The 18,820-nt window shown below is 41.3% G+C and overlaps 1 protein-coding gene across 3 annotated transcripts in view; it reads right to left on the minus strand.

Annotated features, from left to right (window-relative positions):
• Positions 1 to 5,200: 5,200 nt before the first annotated feature.
• The window catches only part of GAN (gigaxonin), a 44,236-nt gene continuing 30,616 nt past the window's right edge, over positions 5,201 to 18,820 (minus strand). For 2 of the 3 annotated variants that reach the window (XM_081202714.1, XM_081202715.1), the window contains exon 11: positions 5,201 to 18,541. In XM_081202714.1, the coding sequence (XP_081058840.1) occupies positions 18,360 to 18,541 (182 nt within the window). In that variant the 3' untranslated portion in view covers positions 5,201 to 18,359. The remainder of the gene's footprint in view (positions 18,542 to 18,820) is intronic. The other variant, XR_014010248.1, reaches the window with a different exon arrangement.

Raw genomic sequence — 18,820 nt, forward strand, 5'->3', positions numbered from 1 at the left:
ACTGAACCCCAAAGGAAAGGGGTGCATAATTTCTCACTCACTGTTTTTGTGTACGTGTGATTTAATAAAAAAAGAAAATCAATGCCCCCCCCCCCGCCCTTTAAAAAATGAAATAATGCAATTTAAGCATTGGACAGATCCCAGGAAAAGATAATCAACAGCCAAATAATGAGACAATTTCCACAGAAATAGTGTAACATCCTAGCCAGCTGTGCTCGCTCCAAACTTCCTGTATATGTCCCGAGAAGCAATGTGTTCTGCTGCCTCTCTCCCAGTTTGGGGCTTTAGAAGTAACATAAAGATGTCTCCTCAGGCAGTGGATGCCAAAGGGTTGCCATCAGTGTCGGATCTGTGCACAAGCTAAGTAAGAATAAAAATATCCTAGCCAGATGGATGGCAAAAGTCATTGCCAGGCGACCTTCCCCGGAAGAGCATTCCATCCGCGAGGGGCTACCACAGAACAGGTCTGTTTTATTGTTGCCACCTTCCAAACATATTGGGTGTGGGGTGGCACACAGAGAAGAGCTTATGGGGGAAAACGGACGTATAAAGACTTTGACTAAAAATAAGAAGGAAATTTGTCACCTGTTTGTGAATGAGGCCTCTTTGTGAATGAGACGTTTGTAAGTAGAGCGCATCCATTTACAAAAGGGACACCTCACTGAGAAAATGTTAGAAGATTCTGGTTTTGCAGCCTCTCTTTCCGAGGAATTTCACAAGACCTAAGTGAAAGGAAGGCCAAAGAGTTTACCCCTCACCGTCTCTGACCTGCAGTCCTTGGTCTAAAAAGATGCTGAGAAGATGCACAAGCCAAAACCTCAAAACTGTCCCATCATTTCCTATACAGGCTGTTGGAAATGAGAGAAGGGGAGGGGGGGAAAGGGTTTCTCCCCCACTCCCTGCCATGCAATCCCTATCAGGATACCCAAGCAGAATAGCTGTGTGGCTTCTATAAATAACCATAAAGCTATTTTTAAGCCTCTGGCGGGACTTGCAATTCAACACTGTGCTTTGAAATGCTAAATCCTGTCAGAATGAGGATCTGGGCTACAGGGAGTGCATCGCTCTAGCTGCAGCAACTCCACGTGCAGAGGACTGTGGCCCACTTCCTCACATGTCGAAGGGAAGCACAGACGCAGCTTGCCTGTCCTTAGACAACTCCCAAGCCTCTCTCATTCATGTCAAAAGGAGCTTTGCCTCGTTTCTTTCCATTCATCCCCTTCATTCACATTTCTTCTTCACTTGTCTGGAGAGGCAGAGAAGGCGAGAGGGGCGGAGGAAAGAGGGAGAAACCATTTCTCCATCACGACCCACGGGCAATTTCCACGCCAGCGGTTTCACAAAGCAATTCATGGGCACATCACATTCCTTCAAGCTTGTCCGTGTCGTGCAACTTTCAGCTCATATGTTATGGACAAAATGGTTGCTTTTGCCCAAAGGGAAGAGGGCGGCTATGCTTTTAACTAGTGCCTGGTGATCTGGGCAAATGACACGTGCATAGTCTAAGGTGTGGTGGAAGCTCAGTGGTACACACATGCTCTGCATGCAAAAGATTTCAATCTCCATATGGGGTTGGGAAAAGACTCCTGTGTGAAACCTTGGAGAGCCACTGGCAGTCAGTGTTGGCAATGCTGAGCTACGTGGAAAAATGGACTGCCTTGGTATAAAGCAGTTTCCTATACAGTGGTACCTCTAGATACAAACGTAACTAGCAACGGCATGTCTGCGCACGCACGCGTCACTTTTTGCCACGTCTGCCCATGCGCATGACGTCATTTTGAGCGCATGCGCAAGCGGCGAAACCTGGAAGTAACGTGCTCTGTTACTTCCGAGTTGTCGCGGAGCGCAACTCGAGCGCGCTCAACTCGAAGCGTATTCAACCCAAGGTATGACTGTACAGTGGTACCTCGGGTTAAGTACTTAATTCGTTCCAGAGGTCCATTCTTAACCTGAAACTGTTCTTAACCTGAAGCACCACTTTAGCTAATGGGGCCTCCTGCTGCTGCCGCGCCACCGGAGCACGATTTCTGTTCTAATCCTGAAGCAAAGTTCTTAACCCAAGGTACTATTTCTGGGTTAGCGGAGTCTGTAACCTGAAGCGTATGTAATCTGAAGCGTATGTAACCCGAGGTACCTCTGTATTCCAGTTAGGACACACCTTTGCAGCATTCAGAGGCATTTGTTGTTGTTTTCAAGCGGCATTTGTTTTAAGGAGAAAGCATGCACATTTAACACAGTTCCACTGCATTACAAAAAGGTCTGTTGCCACCATTCAATTACCATTATTTTGTTGTTGTTGTTTAGATTTTGATTGCAAAAAGATTTAGATTTGAAAGAACCCGGAGTCTCTGGAGATCCCAAATATGGAGATCTAGGCAGACTTCAGTATGTGTACATCATTGGCTGAAACCAACTGCATCGTAATTCTTATGCAGTCTGTCCCTCTAGCATTTGAATGTGTACCTCCACATTCTTACTCAACTCGCCACACATTTTACAGGTGGAAACAGATACCAATTGTTCACACATGTGCAGAATGAACAGGTAGCAAACCATGTAATATTTTAACCCTCAAATTCCATGAAAACTTTTTGTAACTGGAAATAAGAGGCCTTGGAAACATGGTTCCTGATATCTGGGACATCTGAATGCTTGAAAGGTGTTCAGGCGTAATTACTACCATGAGTCTTCGTGCTTCCACAAATATCAATGTGGGGAGCTTCTTGGGCCAAACCAGCCACCATAATTGTGCATGCGGTCCCCTAGCCCAGTGTTTCCCAACCACTGTTCCGCGGCACACTAGTGTGCCGCGAGATGTTGCCTGGTGTGCCGCAAGATGTTGCCTGGAGGGAGGCGGGCGAGGCGGGCGACGAGGCGGCGGCGGCGAGGAGAGGCCGCCCAGCGCGGGGCTCTTGCCGTCTGCCTGCCTGGCTGCCTGCGAGCTCGGCGGGCAGCGCCTTCGTCCGCAGCACCCGCCTCGTGGCTCTCATTCCCTGCCCCTGCCAAAGCTCACCCAGCCAAGCCGCGCTCTCCTTCCTGCCTCGCTTTGCTGCCTCCCCCCCCACCCCCAAAGCTTGGAGGTTCCCCGGCAAGGGGGAGGGAAAAAAATTGAAACTTACACTTTCGTGCGTCCCTCCCGGCGTGACGCTGCGCGCTGACGTCACGGGGCTGTAATGGTGGTGTGCCTCAAGATTTTTTTCATCAAACAAGTGTGCCTTTGCCCAAAAAAGGTTGGGAAACACTGCCCTAGCCATCATTTCTAAATTGAGAAGCAAAAGGTAAGCATGGTAGAGCAACTTCTGTGGCAATGCCACCTGGTGGCAGACCACTCTGAGGCAGGGCAAAGGGCCATGTTCTGCAAGCTTCCACTTCCTGTCAAAGCAAGCCACAGGCAAAATCAGTTGCTGACCGAGATCTCACAGGTATACACTACCCCAGGCGAGGCCAATGCAGTGGACTCTATGTGTTGTTGGACTCCAACTCCCATCAGCCTCAGCCAACATGGCCAAAGGTCTGGTCTGACAGGACCTGTAGGCCAACGTCATTTGGAGGGCACATGTTGGCACTAACCATTCATTGAAAGGAAACTTCCTGCTAAACGCCTGACATGCCAAACAACCCTATCTATTCAAAATCCACATGTAATCCCCAGATTATTCTCATCTCATTTCTACAGCAGAGTAATGGCTGCTTGGGTCCCAGGTTTGCATTCAGTGATGCTGAGCTCTGGTGCCATCTTGAGGAGGTGGAATCAATAGGCCCAGTTCATAGATCAAAGCACAGTAATGGAAGAAAAGGCAGTGTCTTTTTATGGTCTTAATTGCCACATTTTTTAATTGCTTTAACTGCTATGCAAAAAAAAATCAGGATTGGTTCTGGATCACAGGAAATAATAACAAAAGAATAGTAAGAGATATACACTCTGAGAATGCCCAGATTTAAATATTTCCGGTATCATGTGAACGCACACAGCTCACCACTCCTGTAATTTCCTGTGAAGTGGGGATGACAGGAGGTTCCTGTTCAAGAAGCAAGGATCTTTGTGGGATGGAGAATCATAGAATTGTAGCATCGGAAGAGACCCTGAGGGTCATCTAATCCAACCCTCTGCAACGCACCAATCCTGCCCCCCGTTTTCCCTGGGTTGGCTCGTACAACCAAACGATCTGGTAAACAGCCAGATGCACCGACCCTTTGGGCCACTGTAACTTCTCTCCCTCACCAATGCACACACAACTGTGAACACACAAAACAACAGTACTGTATGTCTCAAATTGTGTGTGTATGGAGAGTTGAGATATCAGTGGAAATCAGCACTAAACATTAGTGTTGTAATTTTATTGAATATCCTGCATATCAATGCTGCTTCACACAGGTTATTTCAGGAACTTGGTTTGAGGGGTAAAACCTTTATTTTGCTTACAAGTGTAAGCAAGACACGGCCACACTCCATTTTCCTAAAATAATTCAGCTGTACTGTAACAGGAAAGCTGGGTCAGTGGGAATTTGAGCTCTAGGGAACGGACTCTTACCCTTTTTCCAAGATATAATGTTCAGCCTTTCCTGCTGATAAAAAGCATCCTGATGGATAAACATTTGTTGCTACTGTTAAGTGCAGCAGTTTCTTTTGCTCTTAAATGGTTATTGACCATTTCCCCATCTTTACCCACAAAGGAAAGGTTGCATTTATTAGGGTTTGAATTCAGGCTGTCAACTGACTGCAGGGCTGCTGTTTATAAATTGATTAATCTGCAAGTTTTCTATGTAACGCTGTGGCCACTATGACATGCCTATAATTAGTGGTGCTGACTTGATTATAGAGGTTTTAGGACAGGTTGGGGAAGCTGTAGCCCTCCAGATGTTGCTGGACTCCAACTCCCACCACTATTAGCCATGATGGCTGATGCCAATGGGAGCTTGAATCTATTAACACCTGGAAGGCCACAGGTTCCCCAGTCCTGCTTTAGGAGATTGAGAGGCAAAGCACACTTCCGTTTCCCAGAGCAAGTAGTTGAAAATATCAAAACTGGTTTCTAAGAAGACAGATGCTGGCCATCTCTGTACCAAACTGATTCTACAACCCCTCTTTCCATGATCAGGGTGGCTCTCTACATAACCAACTTCATTTCAAGACTATTTTCAACTCTATCCTTTTTTTTTCAGTAAAAGAAAGAAAATATTTAATGCAAGAGACAATAAATGTACGCAAACCATAAAATGTTTATTTGGTTAGTTCAACTTTAAGACAATTCAATTTTGGTCTGCACCCTTCTATAAAATAGTTCAAGTTTTCAACAAACCTCCAATACATAAAGCAAAGTGACTTTACCGTACACAGATTTCAGGTCAAAATACAACACTCTTTTTCTTACATTTTATAAAACCCGGTCAATACAAACTACATTAAAAAATATCACACACTTTCACCTGTCCTTAAAACAACATTACACCAAATTTACACACAGTGGCTACAAAGCCTCTGGAGCACAATCTATGTGCTTTAAATTAAAATAAAAAATAAAAGACCCTTACTTGCCCAACATTATACTGAACATGTAAACAAAGTGCTACTTAATCCAAGAACTGTTTTGTATCCCTTTTTTTGCATCTTTAGAATATGTAAACCTCAAAAGTATTACCAACGAGAATGAAGGAATTGTAATTTTTAAATGTCTGCCATGCAAGGCTATTCATGAAAACAGACTGATGGACAAAGGACATGTGAAAATGATCCTAAAGCAAACAAACTCAGATATTCAGCATGATCCAACACCCCATAAACTCTGATTCACAGACAGGATTCTCTTTGATGACTGAAGGCTGACGTAAACTTTGCAGAGCAATGAGTTTGTGTATATATCAATTTAAGGCTATAGATGGCTACTAGCTCTGATGGCTATATTCTATCTCCACTGCTGGAGGCAGTATTGCTCTGAATACCAGTTGCAAGGGTACACAGGTAGGAGAGTGCATCACACTCATGTCCTGCTTACAGATTTCTCATTGGGTGGCCACTGTGAGAACAGGCTGCTGGATTAGATGGGCCTTTGGCCTGATCCAACATGGCTGTTTTTATGGAAGAGGAGGCTTGGGAGCATCTGAACAAGCCAAGCATAAAACTTTTCCCGTCCCAGGGCAGGTGCACACAGAAAAGTCCTAGGTGAACAGTGCCAATTGGCTAGTACTTGAGATGTCACCAACACACTCCTTTCTTCCCCACAAATTCACTGTAGCAATACTGCAGCTGTTCATGAAATATTTGTAGTTTTGCTTTAGATAAGATTAAGATACAGGTGAAAGATCTTTAGTGACCTCAGTTCAAATGTTACATCTATATTTATTCTAGGAAGAGAAACACATTACGAGTATAAGGCAATTTCCCACTGGGAGCAGAGAATTCCACTGGTCAAAGAATGGGGGAAACCCCTGGACTTAAGTGTTACGTGTGCGCATCACATTGAATCACAGCCACTGTTTTTTCTTAGCTAATTAACAAAGTTGAACAAGATTTCTCAGAAGCACAACATTTTTAAAAAAGAGGCATTGACAAAACACTTGAGAAGGATATACAGATAGCAAAGACAACACTACTTATTGATTACGCATTAATATCACATGTTCCATTGCAAAGCCCATTTTTCATAAACTGATCACAAAGTGCCTTCAGAATTGCACGTTTTTCTTCTTCAAACATAACCGTACAAGATAGCATGCTTAACATTCAAATTAGCCCAACTTCAGCTGTTCTTACATTTTTTTAAAAAAATTAACCCCCCTCCCCAACTAGCAAGAGATGCGGGATCCCTTACACAACAAAATCAGGAAAAAACAAGCCATGCATACTTAACGATGGATTTGTTCAGATGCCATATGAGTTTACCAAGAACCTGCTGGAAGCTTAAAATCACTTTGTCATTCATAGGAAGAGCAGCCATGGGAATGGGCTCTGTCCCATGACTGAGGGAGCCGGGGACACCCACAGCAAAGTAAATATATTATACTCACCAGCACTGACTGATAGTTGAATTACAAAGGGTAAGCAAGGAATAAAAAACACAACCAGCAGCATGCCACTAACTTAATTTTTTTTTTTTAAATAAACTTCTTCTGCCTGGCTTTGTATGTAGATGCAGATGTGGTAAGGTGGAATGTTGGCTAGTGTGGCTAGAAAAAAAACTGAGCCCAAGATGATGGGAAAGTTGCTACTGGTCCAGGTCTGGAGCACTGGGCCTGCTAGCTCAGGACTAACTCCACACAACAGCTTTCAATGTAGTTTCTAGCCATATCTGCACATCTTGGTTTGGTTTCATCTTCTGCGCCATCTATTCAGCACAGGAGGGGCTTCCTCGGAGTGTCTTGTGGAGACATATGACATCTGAACAAACCCAGTTGACCGAGCTGACAAAACAAAAGTGATCTTGGAGGTCCACTAGTAAACACTGACTTCCCTTATGGTTTGCAGAGAATTGTGAATTAGCATCAACAACATCAAGGGTATTAATATTATTACTGCTATTATTTTTGGCAATCTACAGGCCTTACTTAGCATTGCAAACACTCCAGTGGAACTGCATAAATAACTTGAGGGACATTTACATCCCATTTTAAAATCCAACCCAGTCAATTCTTCTTTGACTCTTCCAATTATTCAGTTTGCCAACATTGCCCCTAATTCTATCTAGTAGAATCCATAGACGAAAGCAAACTGAGCACTAAGCAACAGAATATATGCATAGATAATTTTGTCTGATTCCAATTCTCATACCATTAAAATTTCTGGATTTTTCATGTTAACTGTCAAGATGGCAATTAAAAGCAGCAGCTATGGCAAGAAAAATAAAGTTTTTGGAAGCAGGTCAGCCATAAACATCAAGAACCAAGTATCATGAATTTTAAAAAGGATAGAAAAACATTTGTTAAATACACCCCCCCCCTAATTATACTCAATTCCTATTTCTGGTGCCTTATTTTGTTTTTGTGTATCATTTTATTTTATTTTTATGGCCAGGGGTCTCAAAAGCTGGGAGTGGCCTGCATCCCTGGTTATGTGTAGTGATAACTTCTTATTTTTGCAAATTGCTTGCGTCTGACAACTCTGAAGCTATGAATCTCTCTTCTTCCCCCAATGGAAGACATCATACATTTATGAGATTGTTCTATACATCTAGGGTCTTAAAGCTGCACTTCATGTCTACAATTCACTACCTTAATATTGTAAATATACAAACTAAGTGGATGGAGTTAACAGCGTTCTCATAGACATCCAATAGCCCTGATACTTTGTAAGTCTCATATTCCATGGGAGGAAGGAGCTGGTCCATTCCCTTCACTACTAGGGAATAGTCTTTAGAGAATACACATGTCACTGAGGATTGTGGGGTTGCCCACAACATATACAGAGCCAAGCAAAATATATAATGATGGGAATTGTGGAATGGAGTATTTTGGATTTTGCCCATTATGTCTACACACTTCTAAATAAAAGAGCATATTATTTTGAAAAATGTATACAAATTCTGTCAATACAATACGAAAAAAGTTCCTCTGAAATTATACAGCTACACAACATTAATCAATGTACTGTGTGCTTCCTCTAAAAAGGCCACTTTGACAAAGTACAAAAATTGTATGTTTCCTTAAATAACCTGCATTTCTGTTAACACACTGTGGATGTGTCGGAAGAATAGGAAATGTATAATTACCTTTTGGCTTGGCTATACAGAGTCAAACTACATTTAAAATCCTAGTATCTAATGCATTTTTCAATTAAGAAAAGAAACATGATATTTAAATCTAAGTTCTCTTTGAGCTCATTGAAAGAAAGCTGTGAGCACAATCCACAGAAAATTAGCTGCACTGAAGTCCTGTTGAAACAAATGTTGCTATAAATACAGGGTTAAAAACAGTGCTCTCCCATTTATTTCAACAAAGCTTATATGCATACAACTTTCTCTGGAAGGCAATTTTTAGATTAACAAGAGACCACAAAAAACAATCAGTTACATTTGTGCTAAGTGAAACAGTGAAGCAGCTCAAACACGACAAATACTTGCTCAGAGGTAAATGGAACACACACACAAAACCCACTAGCCAGTCTGCCTGCCCGCCCCTCTGCATTTCTGAACGCATTTCAGCAGAAACAAGAAACCAACTCCCTTCCAAATCTGGACTAATCACTATGACTGGAGATGCTAAATAGCCAAATGAGGTGAGGCAGAAGGCATTTCTTAGCACAGGTATTTACAGAGAAGTTAGAGGTTGTTGCTCTCTTTTGTCTGCATAGTCCTTTCAGAAGAGCATACAAACAAAAGTTGCATAGCTGAGCTGAACAAGAAGGTGGAGAGGTGGTTATGGTTTATTAACTTCCTCTTGCATACAGTTCTTGTCATAGTTTTGCCCACTATGGATTTGTATAGGAAAAAAGAGATTTACCTGAATATGCTATAAGTTGGCATTAGCTTATAAAGATAATGTAAGTAGGTCTTTCTAAAGTTGAATAAACATCTTAAGTTCCAACTGGAAAAGAGAGGGTTGAATTAGATGCTGCATTTAAAACAAATGCAACAGACACTCAATACCCCCCCCCCCCCAAATACACAGCTGCCTGGCGGAGAGGAGAATTGGAAGGGCAGATAAGTGGTAGGTAGGGAAGATGTTAAGCCCCACCAAAACTTTTTCCCCTGAAAATGGGTGGCGGTGGAGATCTATCAGAGATTTGTTACATGTATGTATTTATCATTAAATTGGGCCCATATTCTCTATAAAAAAATTAAACCACACAATCTGTCTTTTTGCTATGACATCCTGAATACTAGAAAAGTCTGAGGACATTTCATTTTTGTATCCAATGTTTGGATGGATGCAAATGTGTAGCTCAGAATAGCAGGCAGCCTTACAGCATAGAGCAGGAGTCAGCAACCTTTTTCAGCCGTGGGCCGCTCCACTGTCCCTCAGACCATGTGGTGGGCCGGACCAAGTTTTGAAAAAAAATATGAACAAATTCCTATGCCCCACAAATAACCCAGAGATGCATTTTAAATGAAAGGACACATTCTACTCATGTAAAAACATGCTGATTCCCGGACCGTCTGCGGGCTGCATTTAGAAGGCGATTACCTACCCCTGGCATAGAGCAAACCAACCCTACACTGAAGAAATACAGATCTGATGGGAAATATCCTGCCAAAATATGAAGCAGCCTCCACCTGGTGGGGTTTCCTGCGGCAGCCAGGAATGGATCTGTGCTCGAAGAAGACAAACTATAATTATTATTGATAAAAACAAAGTTTCAAATCCCAGTGCAAAAACAAAACAAAAAACTTAGTCAGAGAGGTGTCAATAAATGAGAGGCTCCACTAAGAGGGTTCAGAACACATGAACAAATTATTGATCCATGTTACGTTCTTTTTCTTTCTCTCCCTTATCAGGCAATGATAAGAAAGTTGCTAAAATAGCAGCCTTGCCTTGATGCAGTGAAATTGCAAGGACAACCTGAGGACAAAGAAGCAATTGATTTAACTGTATTGTGTTTTTCACCCCGATGGTTATAACATCTGGTTAAAAATAATAATAATGAATGACTGAAAGGTTTTCCCCACACCAAGCCTACCCAGGGAGATCATAAATGGCATGGAAGATTATATTCATATTTCTCCACTGTCACCAAAATTGGGAAGAGAACCTAAAGTATTGCTGCCTGCTTTTATCTTACCTCTACAAAAGCCTCCCTCTTCCTCAACTAGGCATAACAGGCACCAATTCCACTCAACTTCCTCCAAAAGAGACAAGTCATTGTTAGCCTGCCCTTTCTCCTTTTTAAGAACAGCAGCCGCAGTTGGCTTCAATTCAGAGTGGGGCCATTATGCAAACAGGGGGAAGCAGGTGGGGAATAATTTTGCCACCAAAAATCAACCTGTCTGAAACTGCTCTGGGCATGTTCCTTCCCCCATTGATTAAGTTCAGAAAACTTGACAAACTTTCAGTTTGCCTCTCTTTAATATCCTACCTTCACTGTATTTGGGGATGGGCAGCTTAGCTTTCCATGATTAATAGTTAGTGAAATGGTATAGGACTTCTTAAAAGTCTACAAAAGGAAGGTGCAGTGCATTCAAATTAACTTTTTTAAAAAAAGAATCAATCAGGTAAATGTTTCGTACTTATCTGACACCTCCTGGGAACTGGATGCAACTCAAGAAAACTATTTCACAGGAATGAGATACATGAGGAAAGAGTCCCCATGTAAATTGAACACTTCAACATTTTACAGCAATACTTAAGATAAAAAAGCCTATTGTTCAATGAAGGGCAGTTATTTTATTTCATGAAGGGTGTAAGTATGGACAGTATACAGGCTGTTCACAGAGAAAAGTTGTACCTTAAATATGGACAATTTCCCTGACCTCAACTAAGAAAGAACAAAGGAGCCACCACTCACCATCAATTGATAGCTAACATTCAAGTAAAGGATCAATTTGATTTTTTCAAGCACAGTGTTAAAGAATTCAATAGTTATGTCAAAATAGCACCTTTAAAGAATAGAACAAGGCTCTTGGTATCAAGCAGAACAAAAACACAACTGATTGGACCACACAGGGTAAGCAAAGGTTGTCTTTGCACACATGTTAAGCCATCGTTCTGCTTTTCCTGAGAAGCAAAGGCTGGAAATTCCTGCTCTAGCCTGTTGGTTGTTTTATTTTGCTATAGTTAATAGTAAAAATTCAAGCTATGACATAACACTAGTAATTTTTACTTCAGTGCAGTTGAAGTCAAAACATGATATGGAGCAGAATGCTGAATTTCATTTTTACACTGTACAGCTAACTATAGCTTTTCAGCTTATTGAGTTATATCCAACCACTTTTTAGTCTCAGGTGATTAACAAACTAGATATAACACAACTGGGTTAATGGAAATGGAAGGGGTCTTGCCCTCTCCCCTTTTTTGCAGAGGGGTTGGTAAGTGATGGAGACTCAGAGGGTCTGGATGGCAGCTGGAACAGAGAAGTAGAAGAGGATTGACCTCTTCACTTGGGGATAATGGCACAGTAACACCAAAACCTCTCTTCTGGGTGTCCTGCACACTGTATTCCTAGCAGGATTCAACATCTATGTGCTCTGCACCCTTTGGAATATGCAAAGCCTACTTCCACACACACACCACCACTGTAATGATGGGCCTTCTGCTAGCTTCTAAAGAAATAACAGAAGAAAAAATGCCACTCTGCAATCTTCTTCCTGTTAAACTAAGTAACTGTTCCTTTTTGTGTTACTAAGAGTATTAAAGGGAACCCACAGGCCGCCTATAGAGAAATACCCACTTAACACATTAACTATCCAGCAAGAATACTTACAGTGCAATTCTGTGCATGTCAACTCAGGTGTAAGCCCCACAGTGTTCAACGGAGCTTACTCCCCGGTAAGGGCGTATGGGATTGCAGCGTTAAATGACAATGATAATTGGCATTGCCTAGTTTGTCCCAGGTGATTCAAACACACTAAATAGTTACATCAGCCAAAGCAATATTAAAATGGTGAATTCTAACAAAGAGCATGAGGAATGTTTTATTTGGAGAATCTAGTGTACGTTAGGTATGGACTCAGAAGGGACAGCTACACTTTCATTCCTAGTTAACAAACTTTCAAAACCAACCAAGACTTTAAAATCAGTTAGTATGATTTTACAATAAAAAGGCAAAGACCACAACATTAAAATCCTATGCATATCAAGTTGATGGTCAAACGGAAGACCGACTTTAATGACTCTGGACTGCACCCACAGCAAGTAAAACATTTGAAATTTAAGCAACCAGACAACAGATCCATCTGGCACTTTTACACCTGTTCCTTACAGTTGGATATAGAGCACTTGATAAAATAAGTTAAGTAACAGTTAAAAATCCTAACTTCCTGTTTACTATTGAGGCTTCTTTAGAAGAAAAATACCTCAAAACTATTTTAAATGTTGTCAATTTCATAATGTTAACAAGTTAATAACAGGCTAATTTAGGATTAAGAACAAATTGCAGTTCTTTTCAGTTCCTTAATTTAGGATTAAGAACATATTGCAGTTCTTTTCAGTTCCTCATTTCTGCTCCCACTGATATTGCAGTGGAAAACCAAGGCCAATAAATAAATAAAATAAATAAAAACAAGACACGACCCCATCTCCAAATATGCCAGAACGCTTCGGAAGCATTTTTAATGTCTAACAATCAGGCTAGGGGAGAAGCACAATGATGAATACTCATCATGAGGTCCATGAATCTTATAGTTGATCAGTACTTCTTGCCCCATTATGGTAACTCACATTTAGGGTTACAGAACCTGAGATGTGCAACTTTCCTTCTGTAAGCAAAATCAGTTAAAATAAATTGCACTAGACATGATCTGCTGCCCAGTGGAAAGAGCTGCAGATTCAGGAGGGGACTGACATGGGGATCAACAAAGGACTCTCTTCTTTTTCACTCTTCCTTGGGGTATGTGGACTGCTGCTCTCAGCCATAACTTGCAATGAGAGTCCTGTATGCAGCTCTCACATACACATCCAGCCACGTCTCTCTTCTTCTAAGGGCCCTGGCCATGAAATACTCATTGTGAGTAACAGGCTCTCGTTAAGAGCAATTGCTGGCATGCTGCAGAGCACATGGAAAGGAGATGGAGAGAAGCAGGCTGCAACGAGACCTATGATGATGCCTTCCCACGAGTCCAAATACACCCACAGGGAATGGATCAAGTTCACACTTTACAATATTTATACGAAGTTAAAAATAAAAATGGTCAGCTGCCACTTACTATTTAAATGCATGGCACTAGAATACCAATGGGGCAGTAGCGTGCCCATATGCCCTACAGGCAGCGATGTTTTCTGAGGCAGTTTTGGAGTAGAAATTAAGACAAAATAATAAGGCCCTGCAGAACTTTGATTTGAACAGTTCTAAGATGTGCAAAGTTTCTTTACTAAAGAATTCCACCATTCTTTTTGCAGCTCAAGGTCTTAAACATCCCTGTGCTCTAACGGATGAGATCCACAATACCTGCGCAGAAAGAGAACTCTTGGCACTTATTTTCGTTATTGCATACTGCATTATGTGCAACAAATGTAGGCTCCATGCTTTCAGAAGCTTTATATTGACAGGTATTGAGGACAGAAACGGTAACAAATAAATATTCCTATTTCTACCACTGGCTGTCTCTTTAAGGATTCTGATATACACCCCATTCTTTGCAGAATGTGGCTCATATTCTCTCCACTTAACTTTAAAAATTGTGACGATAAAATTGATTATAACTGTATTTTAAACCAGGATCTCAGAGGTGATTCCAATCAGATTTTCAACAGGCTTTGATTGCTCTTTCCAAACTGAACATAAAGCAGAGCTTGCATAAGATAAACAAGTAGTTTTGATTTACATCCAGAAGCACACCTATTGCACGATGCTAACTAAGGCTTACTTCACAATCAAAATGAAGCATAAATAGTTGCTATGCAACCAAAGCCACAGATCAAGCCATCATTGGTAGTGCAGGCAACATATGCTAAACTCAAAACCAAGGAGTGGATATTATTCTGTGCAGGGTCCAGTGGAATAAACAGAACCTGCACCCTAGTCTTAAAGGACCAAAACCAGAAATGGTAGTGCCACAAGTAGAAAACCAACCCCTTTTCCAATGCCTTTCTCCTTGAAATTGCTTCTCCCTAGGAGAAATACAGAGAGAGAGAGAGAGAGAGATGATAGAGGGGAGAAAAGGTGGGGACAGGTTACTTTCCGTCCTCACTCCCACCAGCTTTAAGCTGCTGCTACAACACTGCTTTATGAGGCAGCAATCCAATTCCAACACACAGGTCTGCTGTCACAACATCTAGTTTGGCTCCAAGATCCAAGTTGGCAAAATGGTTCTACAGACATGGCCATGATGGTAGACAGAGAAGCTTTTCCTTGTGTAGCTAACTGTAGGATCCCAAGGCTGGCAAATGAGACCAGTTAGTCCTACTGTACTAACTCATCAGCTGCAAGTTCCTCTAGAAAAGCTCAAAACCAAATATTAGGTACCTAAAATTGCACTGACTTCATTGCTCTGCAGTGACTGTCAATACAGTACCTGTGTATGCAACTCATTACTAGTCACTTCCCAATCAGACGCTGCCCCCCTGTTCAACTACATGTACCCAACAGCTTTTTGTCAACGCTGGTTTGAGTGACTGTATTCTGCAATTAAGTGTGCTTTAACAATGCAATACATAGCAGTAGCAGCATCTCACCCTAAATATTTCCTGTGCAGCAGCTCACAAACAAGAAGACTAAGATATCCTCCTTAGGAATACATTATAAATTATGTTTTCAGTTTCTCTTTCAACAAGAACCTTGCATTTATTTTTTATTTTTAAAAGAAAACCAACACTCTCTGAAATGTTAGCGAAATCAAAATAAGATTGCTCCTCACAACATCATTAGATTCACCGTATGGAATTTTGTTCCTTAGTAAGGTACACTAGAATTTCACTATTATAAACACGGACAGGGCAAGGACAGCCTCTCCAAACAATTAGCAACCCTCTCCAACCTGATGCCCTCCAGATTTTTAAACTTTCAAACATCAGCCTGTGGCAGCTAGTCAAGGATGATGGGAGTGTAGGTCAAAACAGTTGTGAGGATGGCACTGGATTAGGGAAGGCTGAATTAGGATGTTCCCTGCTACTTGGCGAAACAGGCAGCCTTGGGCCATGGAAAGGAAAGGCTCCTTGGGGTGGTTTGGCCACACCTACGCTCTTCCCAGTTGTTAACTTCCAAAGGGACAAGCAAATTTAAGAGGGCAGAGCTGCAAACACACCAAAAACTCCACCCGAAAGAGCATATGAACGAAACTCATAATCACCTCTAATGAACCAGCTTCTCACAAGCTAAGCAAACAATACACACATCTCCCCCTTTTGTCAGTTGCCTCCCTCTTACTTTTGTACATAAACTGGTCTTCTTTGGTCTAGAAGTTTAGACTGGAGTGCATCTCAGTTAACGCCAAAGGGAGGACAACACACAAGTAAGGGTTCAGTTGGAAACTATCTGGTAAGTTCCCTATGCTGCCACCCCAATAGGATCATAAGCAACTCAAGATTATCCCTCACTAGTCCTTTGTTCTGCCTGAAAATATGTGAAGAATCCCTCAACACAAAAGCACAAAGCATAACGGGGTGGGGAATAGCTGCCTGTAAGGAATAAGTAGCTGAGAGGGAAAATTGGGAGACTGTAAAATAGGGTGGATTACTTGAGAATTGCAGCCTTTGGATTTTCTGCAAAACTTTTGAAGTTGACGAGAAAATAGTTTATAGTATTATATGAATGAACTTAGAAGCATCTCTCAGCTCCCACTGTTTGGGGAGTGGGGCAGAGTTGTGGTTCCATTGCTTGCATGAGTCAAGCCAAATGTTATTCTGGATTGTAACCTCTGAGCAGAGTCAAAATTCTGATACTTCAATTTCTGAATTGTATCCCCAATGGCACAAATGCATAGAACACACACTTTGTGTAAGTGTGACATGATTGACCTATCTTATTAAGAATGAATGCCATGATCAAGCTAACATACAGTGGACATGTTGAGCATGTGCTTAAGGCTGCAATTTTAAACACAGTTACTGAAGAGCAAGACCTACTGAACTTAATGGGACTTATTTCACAGTAGACATGCACAAAATTGCGTGGCAAATTTCTTCCCTTGAACTAAATGAGGCTTAAAATGTGCTTACTCTTGTCAAAACTTCCTAGATTCTGGAGTGTCTCTTCTAACAGTATTAATACAGCATTGTTGCGTGGTACTAGTTGTCACTTCTCTTTCAGTGTTACCTTCTAAGACAACAGGCACCCCTCTGGGTTTATGGTAGCATAAACAAGAGCAACATCTGGCCCTGCAACACTGGAGTGCAACAGGCACAACTGAGGTCCTACAACTTTCCAAAGTGGAAAGCACTAAATCTTATAAGGATATAGTTTGCAAAGGTTGTAGTGCAAGACTGTGCCCTTTTCCATTTCTTCTTTTTTAAATTATTGTGTTTCACTAACAAAGTAACAAAATAAAGTTTCAGTAGTGAGGTAAACAGTGTTCTACCAGCAAAAAATTGCTATCAATTAAATATTATTATTTGTGAGCAAAAAGTTACAAAAAAACCCAGAAAAAAATACTTCACTATAACTGCACTCTAAAGTTCAACAGTACTCAGTAAGACTATATCTTAGAAATAGGTCATTTGTACACCAGCTTTTGATCCCAATATAATTCTCCAGAGCAAGTCTGAAATGTATTACTGTTTAATAGTTCCACTCCCACCCTCCCCACAAGTTAAAAATCAGTCTTTTACATTCCTCACTTTTTGCACTAGTATAGGTATTAAAGTTTTCAGCCCTGTAAACCTGCAGCAACTTTCAAGTTGTTTGGAAAAACACTCCTTATTGTATTTCTCTTTTTTAAAAAAGAAAGAATCAGAATCAGATTTGTGTGCTGCGTAAACTGGCTGATAGTAATAGCATGGCAATTCCGGAAAACCCAGCCTTCACCCACCCACCACCCAACCTCACTCACTGTTTTTCAAGTGAGTGGCTACTGCAGCATGTGGCTTTGTGCTGGTCCACATATGACACACCATTTTAGATCATTTGACGTACACAAGATTTACAAAAAAATCTGTGTCACTCTCAGTTCTCTACTGTATTGAAATCTTTAGCTCAGTTTAGTCCATTTTAAACATACTGGTATGTTTTTAAAAAGATTCTTAGGAGTGAAAACACACGGAAAAGTGACATATGTACAATTCTATCCTTTCAGGCACAGGCCTTAAATTGTCAGGAAGGCCTTGAAGTAAAAGGTGCAACTGCCCATCTTTCTCCACAGTAGAGTTAACAGTCTCTTTTGGCATACTAGTGAGATCGGTTTTCATACAGGATTTCCTGTGTTATCAATGTCATCTAATGTCAACACAGCAAAGTTATTTGTAACAATTCTCCTTGATGAAAATGTCCCTTACTGATTCCCCCACTGTCCCAATTTCAATAGGTTTCATTTTTTTTAATCCACTCCTCCTGGTTTGAAGCAAAGGAACTGCTTCAATAGCATGGTTTAGTATCTTTAGATAAACTGAACTTAAGATACCTCCTCAACCATGTTTCTCAATGTACAGTGACTTGCCCCAAAGCAAATGCTGAGGCTTAAGCATTTAAGCAGTTAAAAAAACAGGACAGATACCATACCAAAGCCGAGCATACAGTTTAAGTTTCTGCCGCAAGATGTTTGTTTCTCCTTTATATAAAGATATATTGTTATGGTGGAGTGCCTCTCAAATTATTCCCATCTCCTCTGTTTTCTGAAGTTCTCTCAAGGAGAAGGAACACGGATGCGGAACAATCCTTGCTGGAGCTGGAGCCGGAAAAGCTTGCAGTTTGCTATACGCAAAGCTGCACATCCAGTACGGCGAAGATCCGATGGAAAGAGTGGCTTCGTATGGTGCCAAGTTCCGGTGCTTCTTTTAAATTCTCGAACATAATCGTAATTGGTACCTATTAGGAAATATATTTTTAGCTTTAGGATTTAAACAGCATATGGGGAAAGATTTACTCAATAGCATCAGTGGAATTCGAAATAGAAACCTGTTGCAGATCTGGGTTTCCCTCACTTTAAAAAAATGCAAAGCAACACCAAGTTCAAAAACAAATGCATTTTGCATCTCACACTGTTATTATATGGGAAGGCTCTATTGCAAATATGCAGATTAAGGATATATTTATTTCCTTTACCCAACCCCCTCCCCTACTTGCTGTGCCCTAAACACACCAAGA

This window comes from Podarcis bocagei (genome assembly GCF_964188305.1).
Source record: "Podarcis bocagei genome assembly, chromosome: 7".
NCBI classification, from domain to species: Eukaryota; Metazoa; Chordata; class Lepidosauria; order Squamata; family Lacertidae; genus Podarcis; species Podarcis bocagei.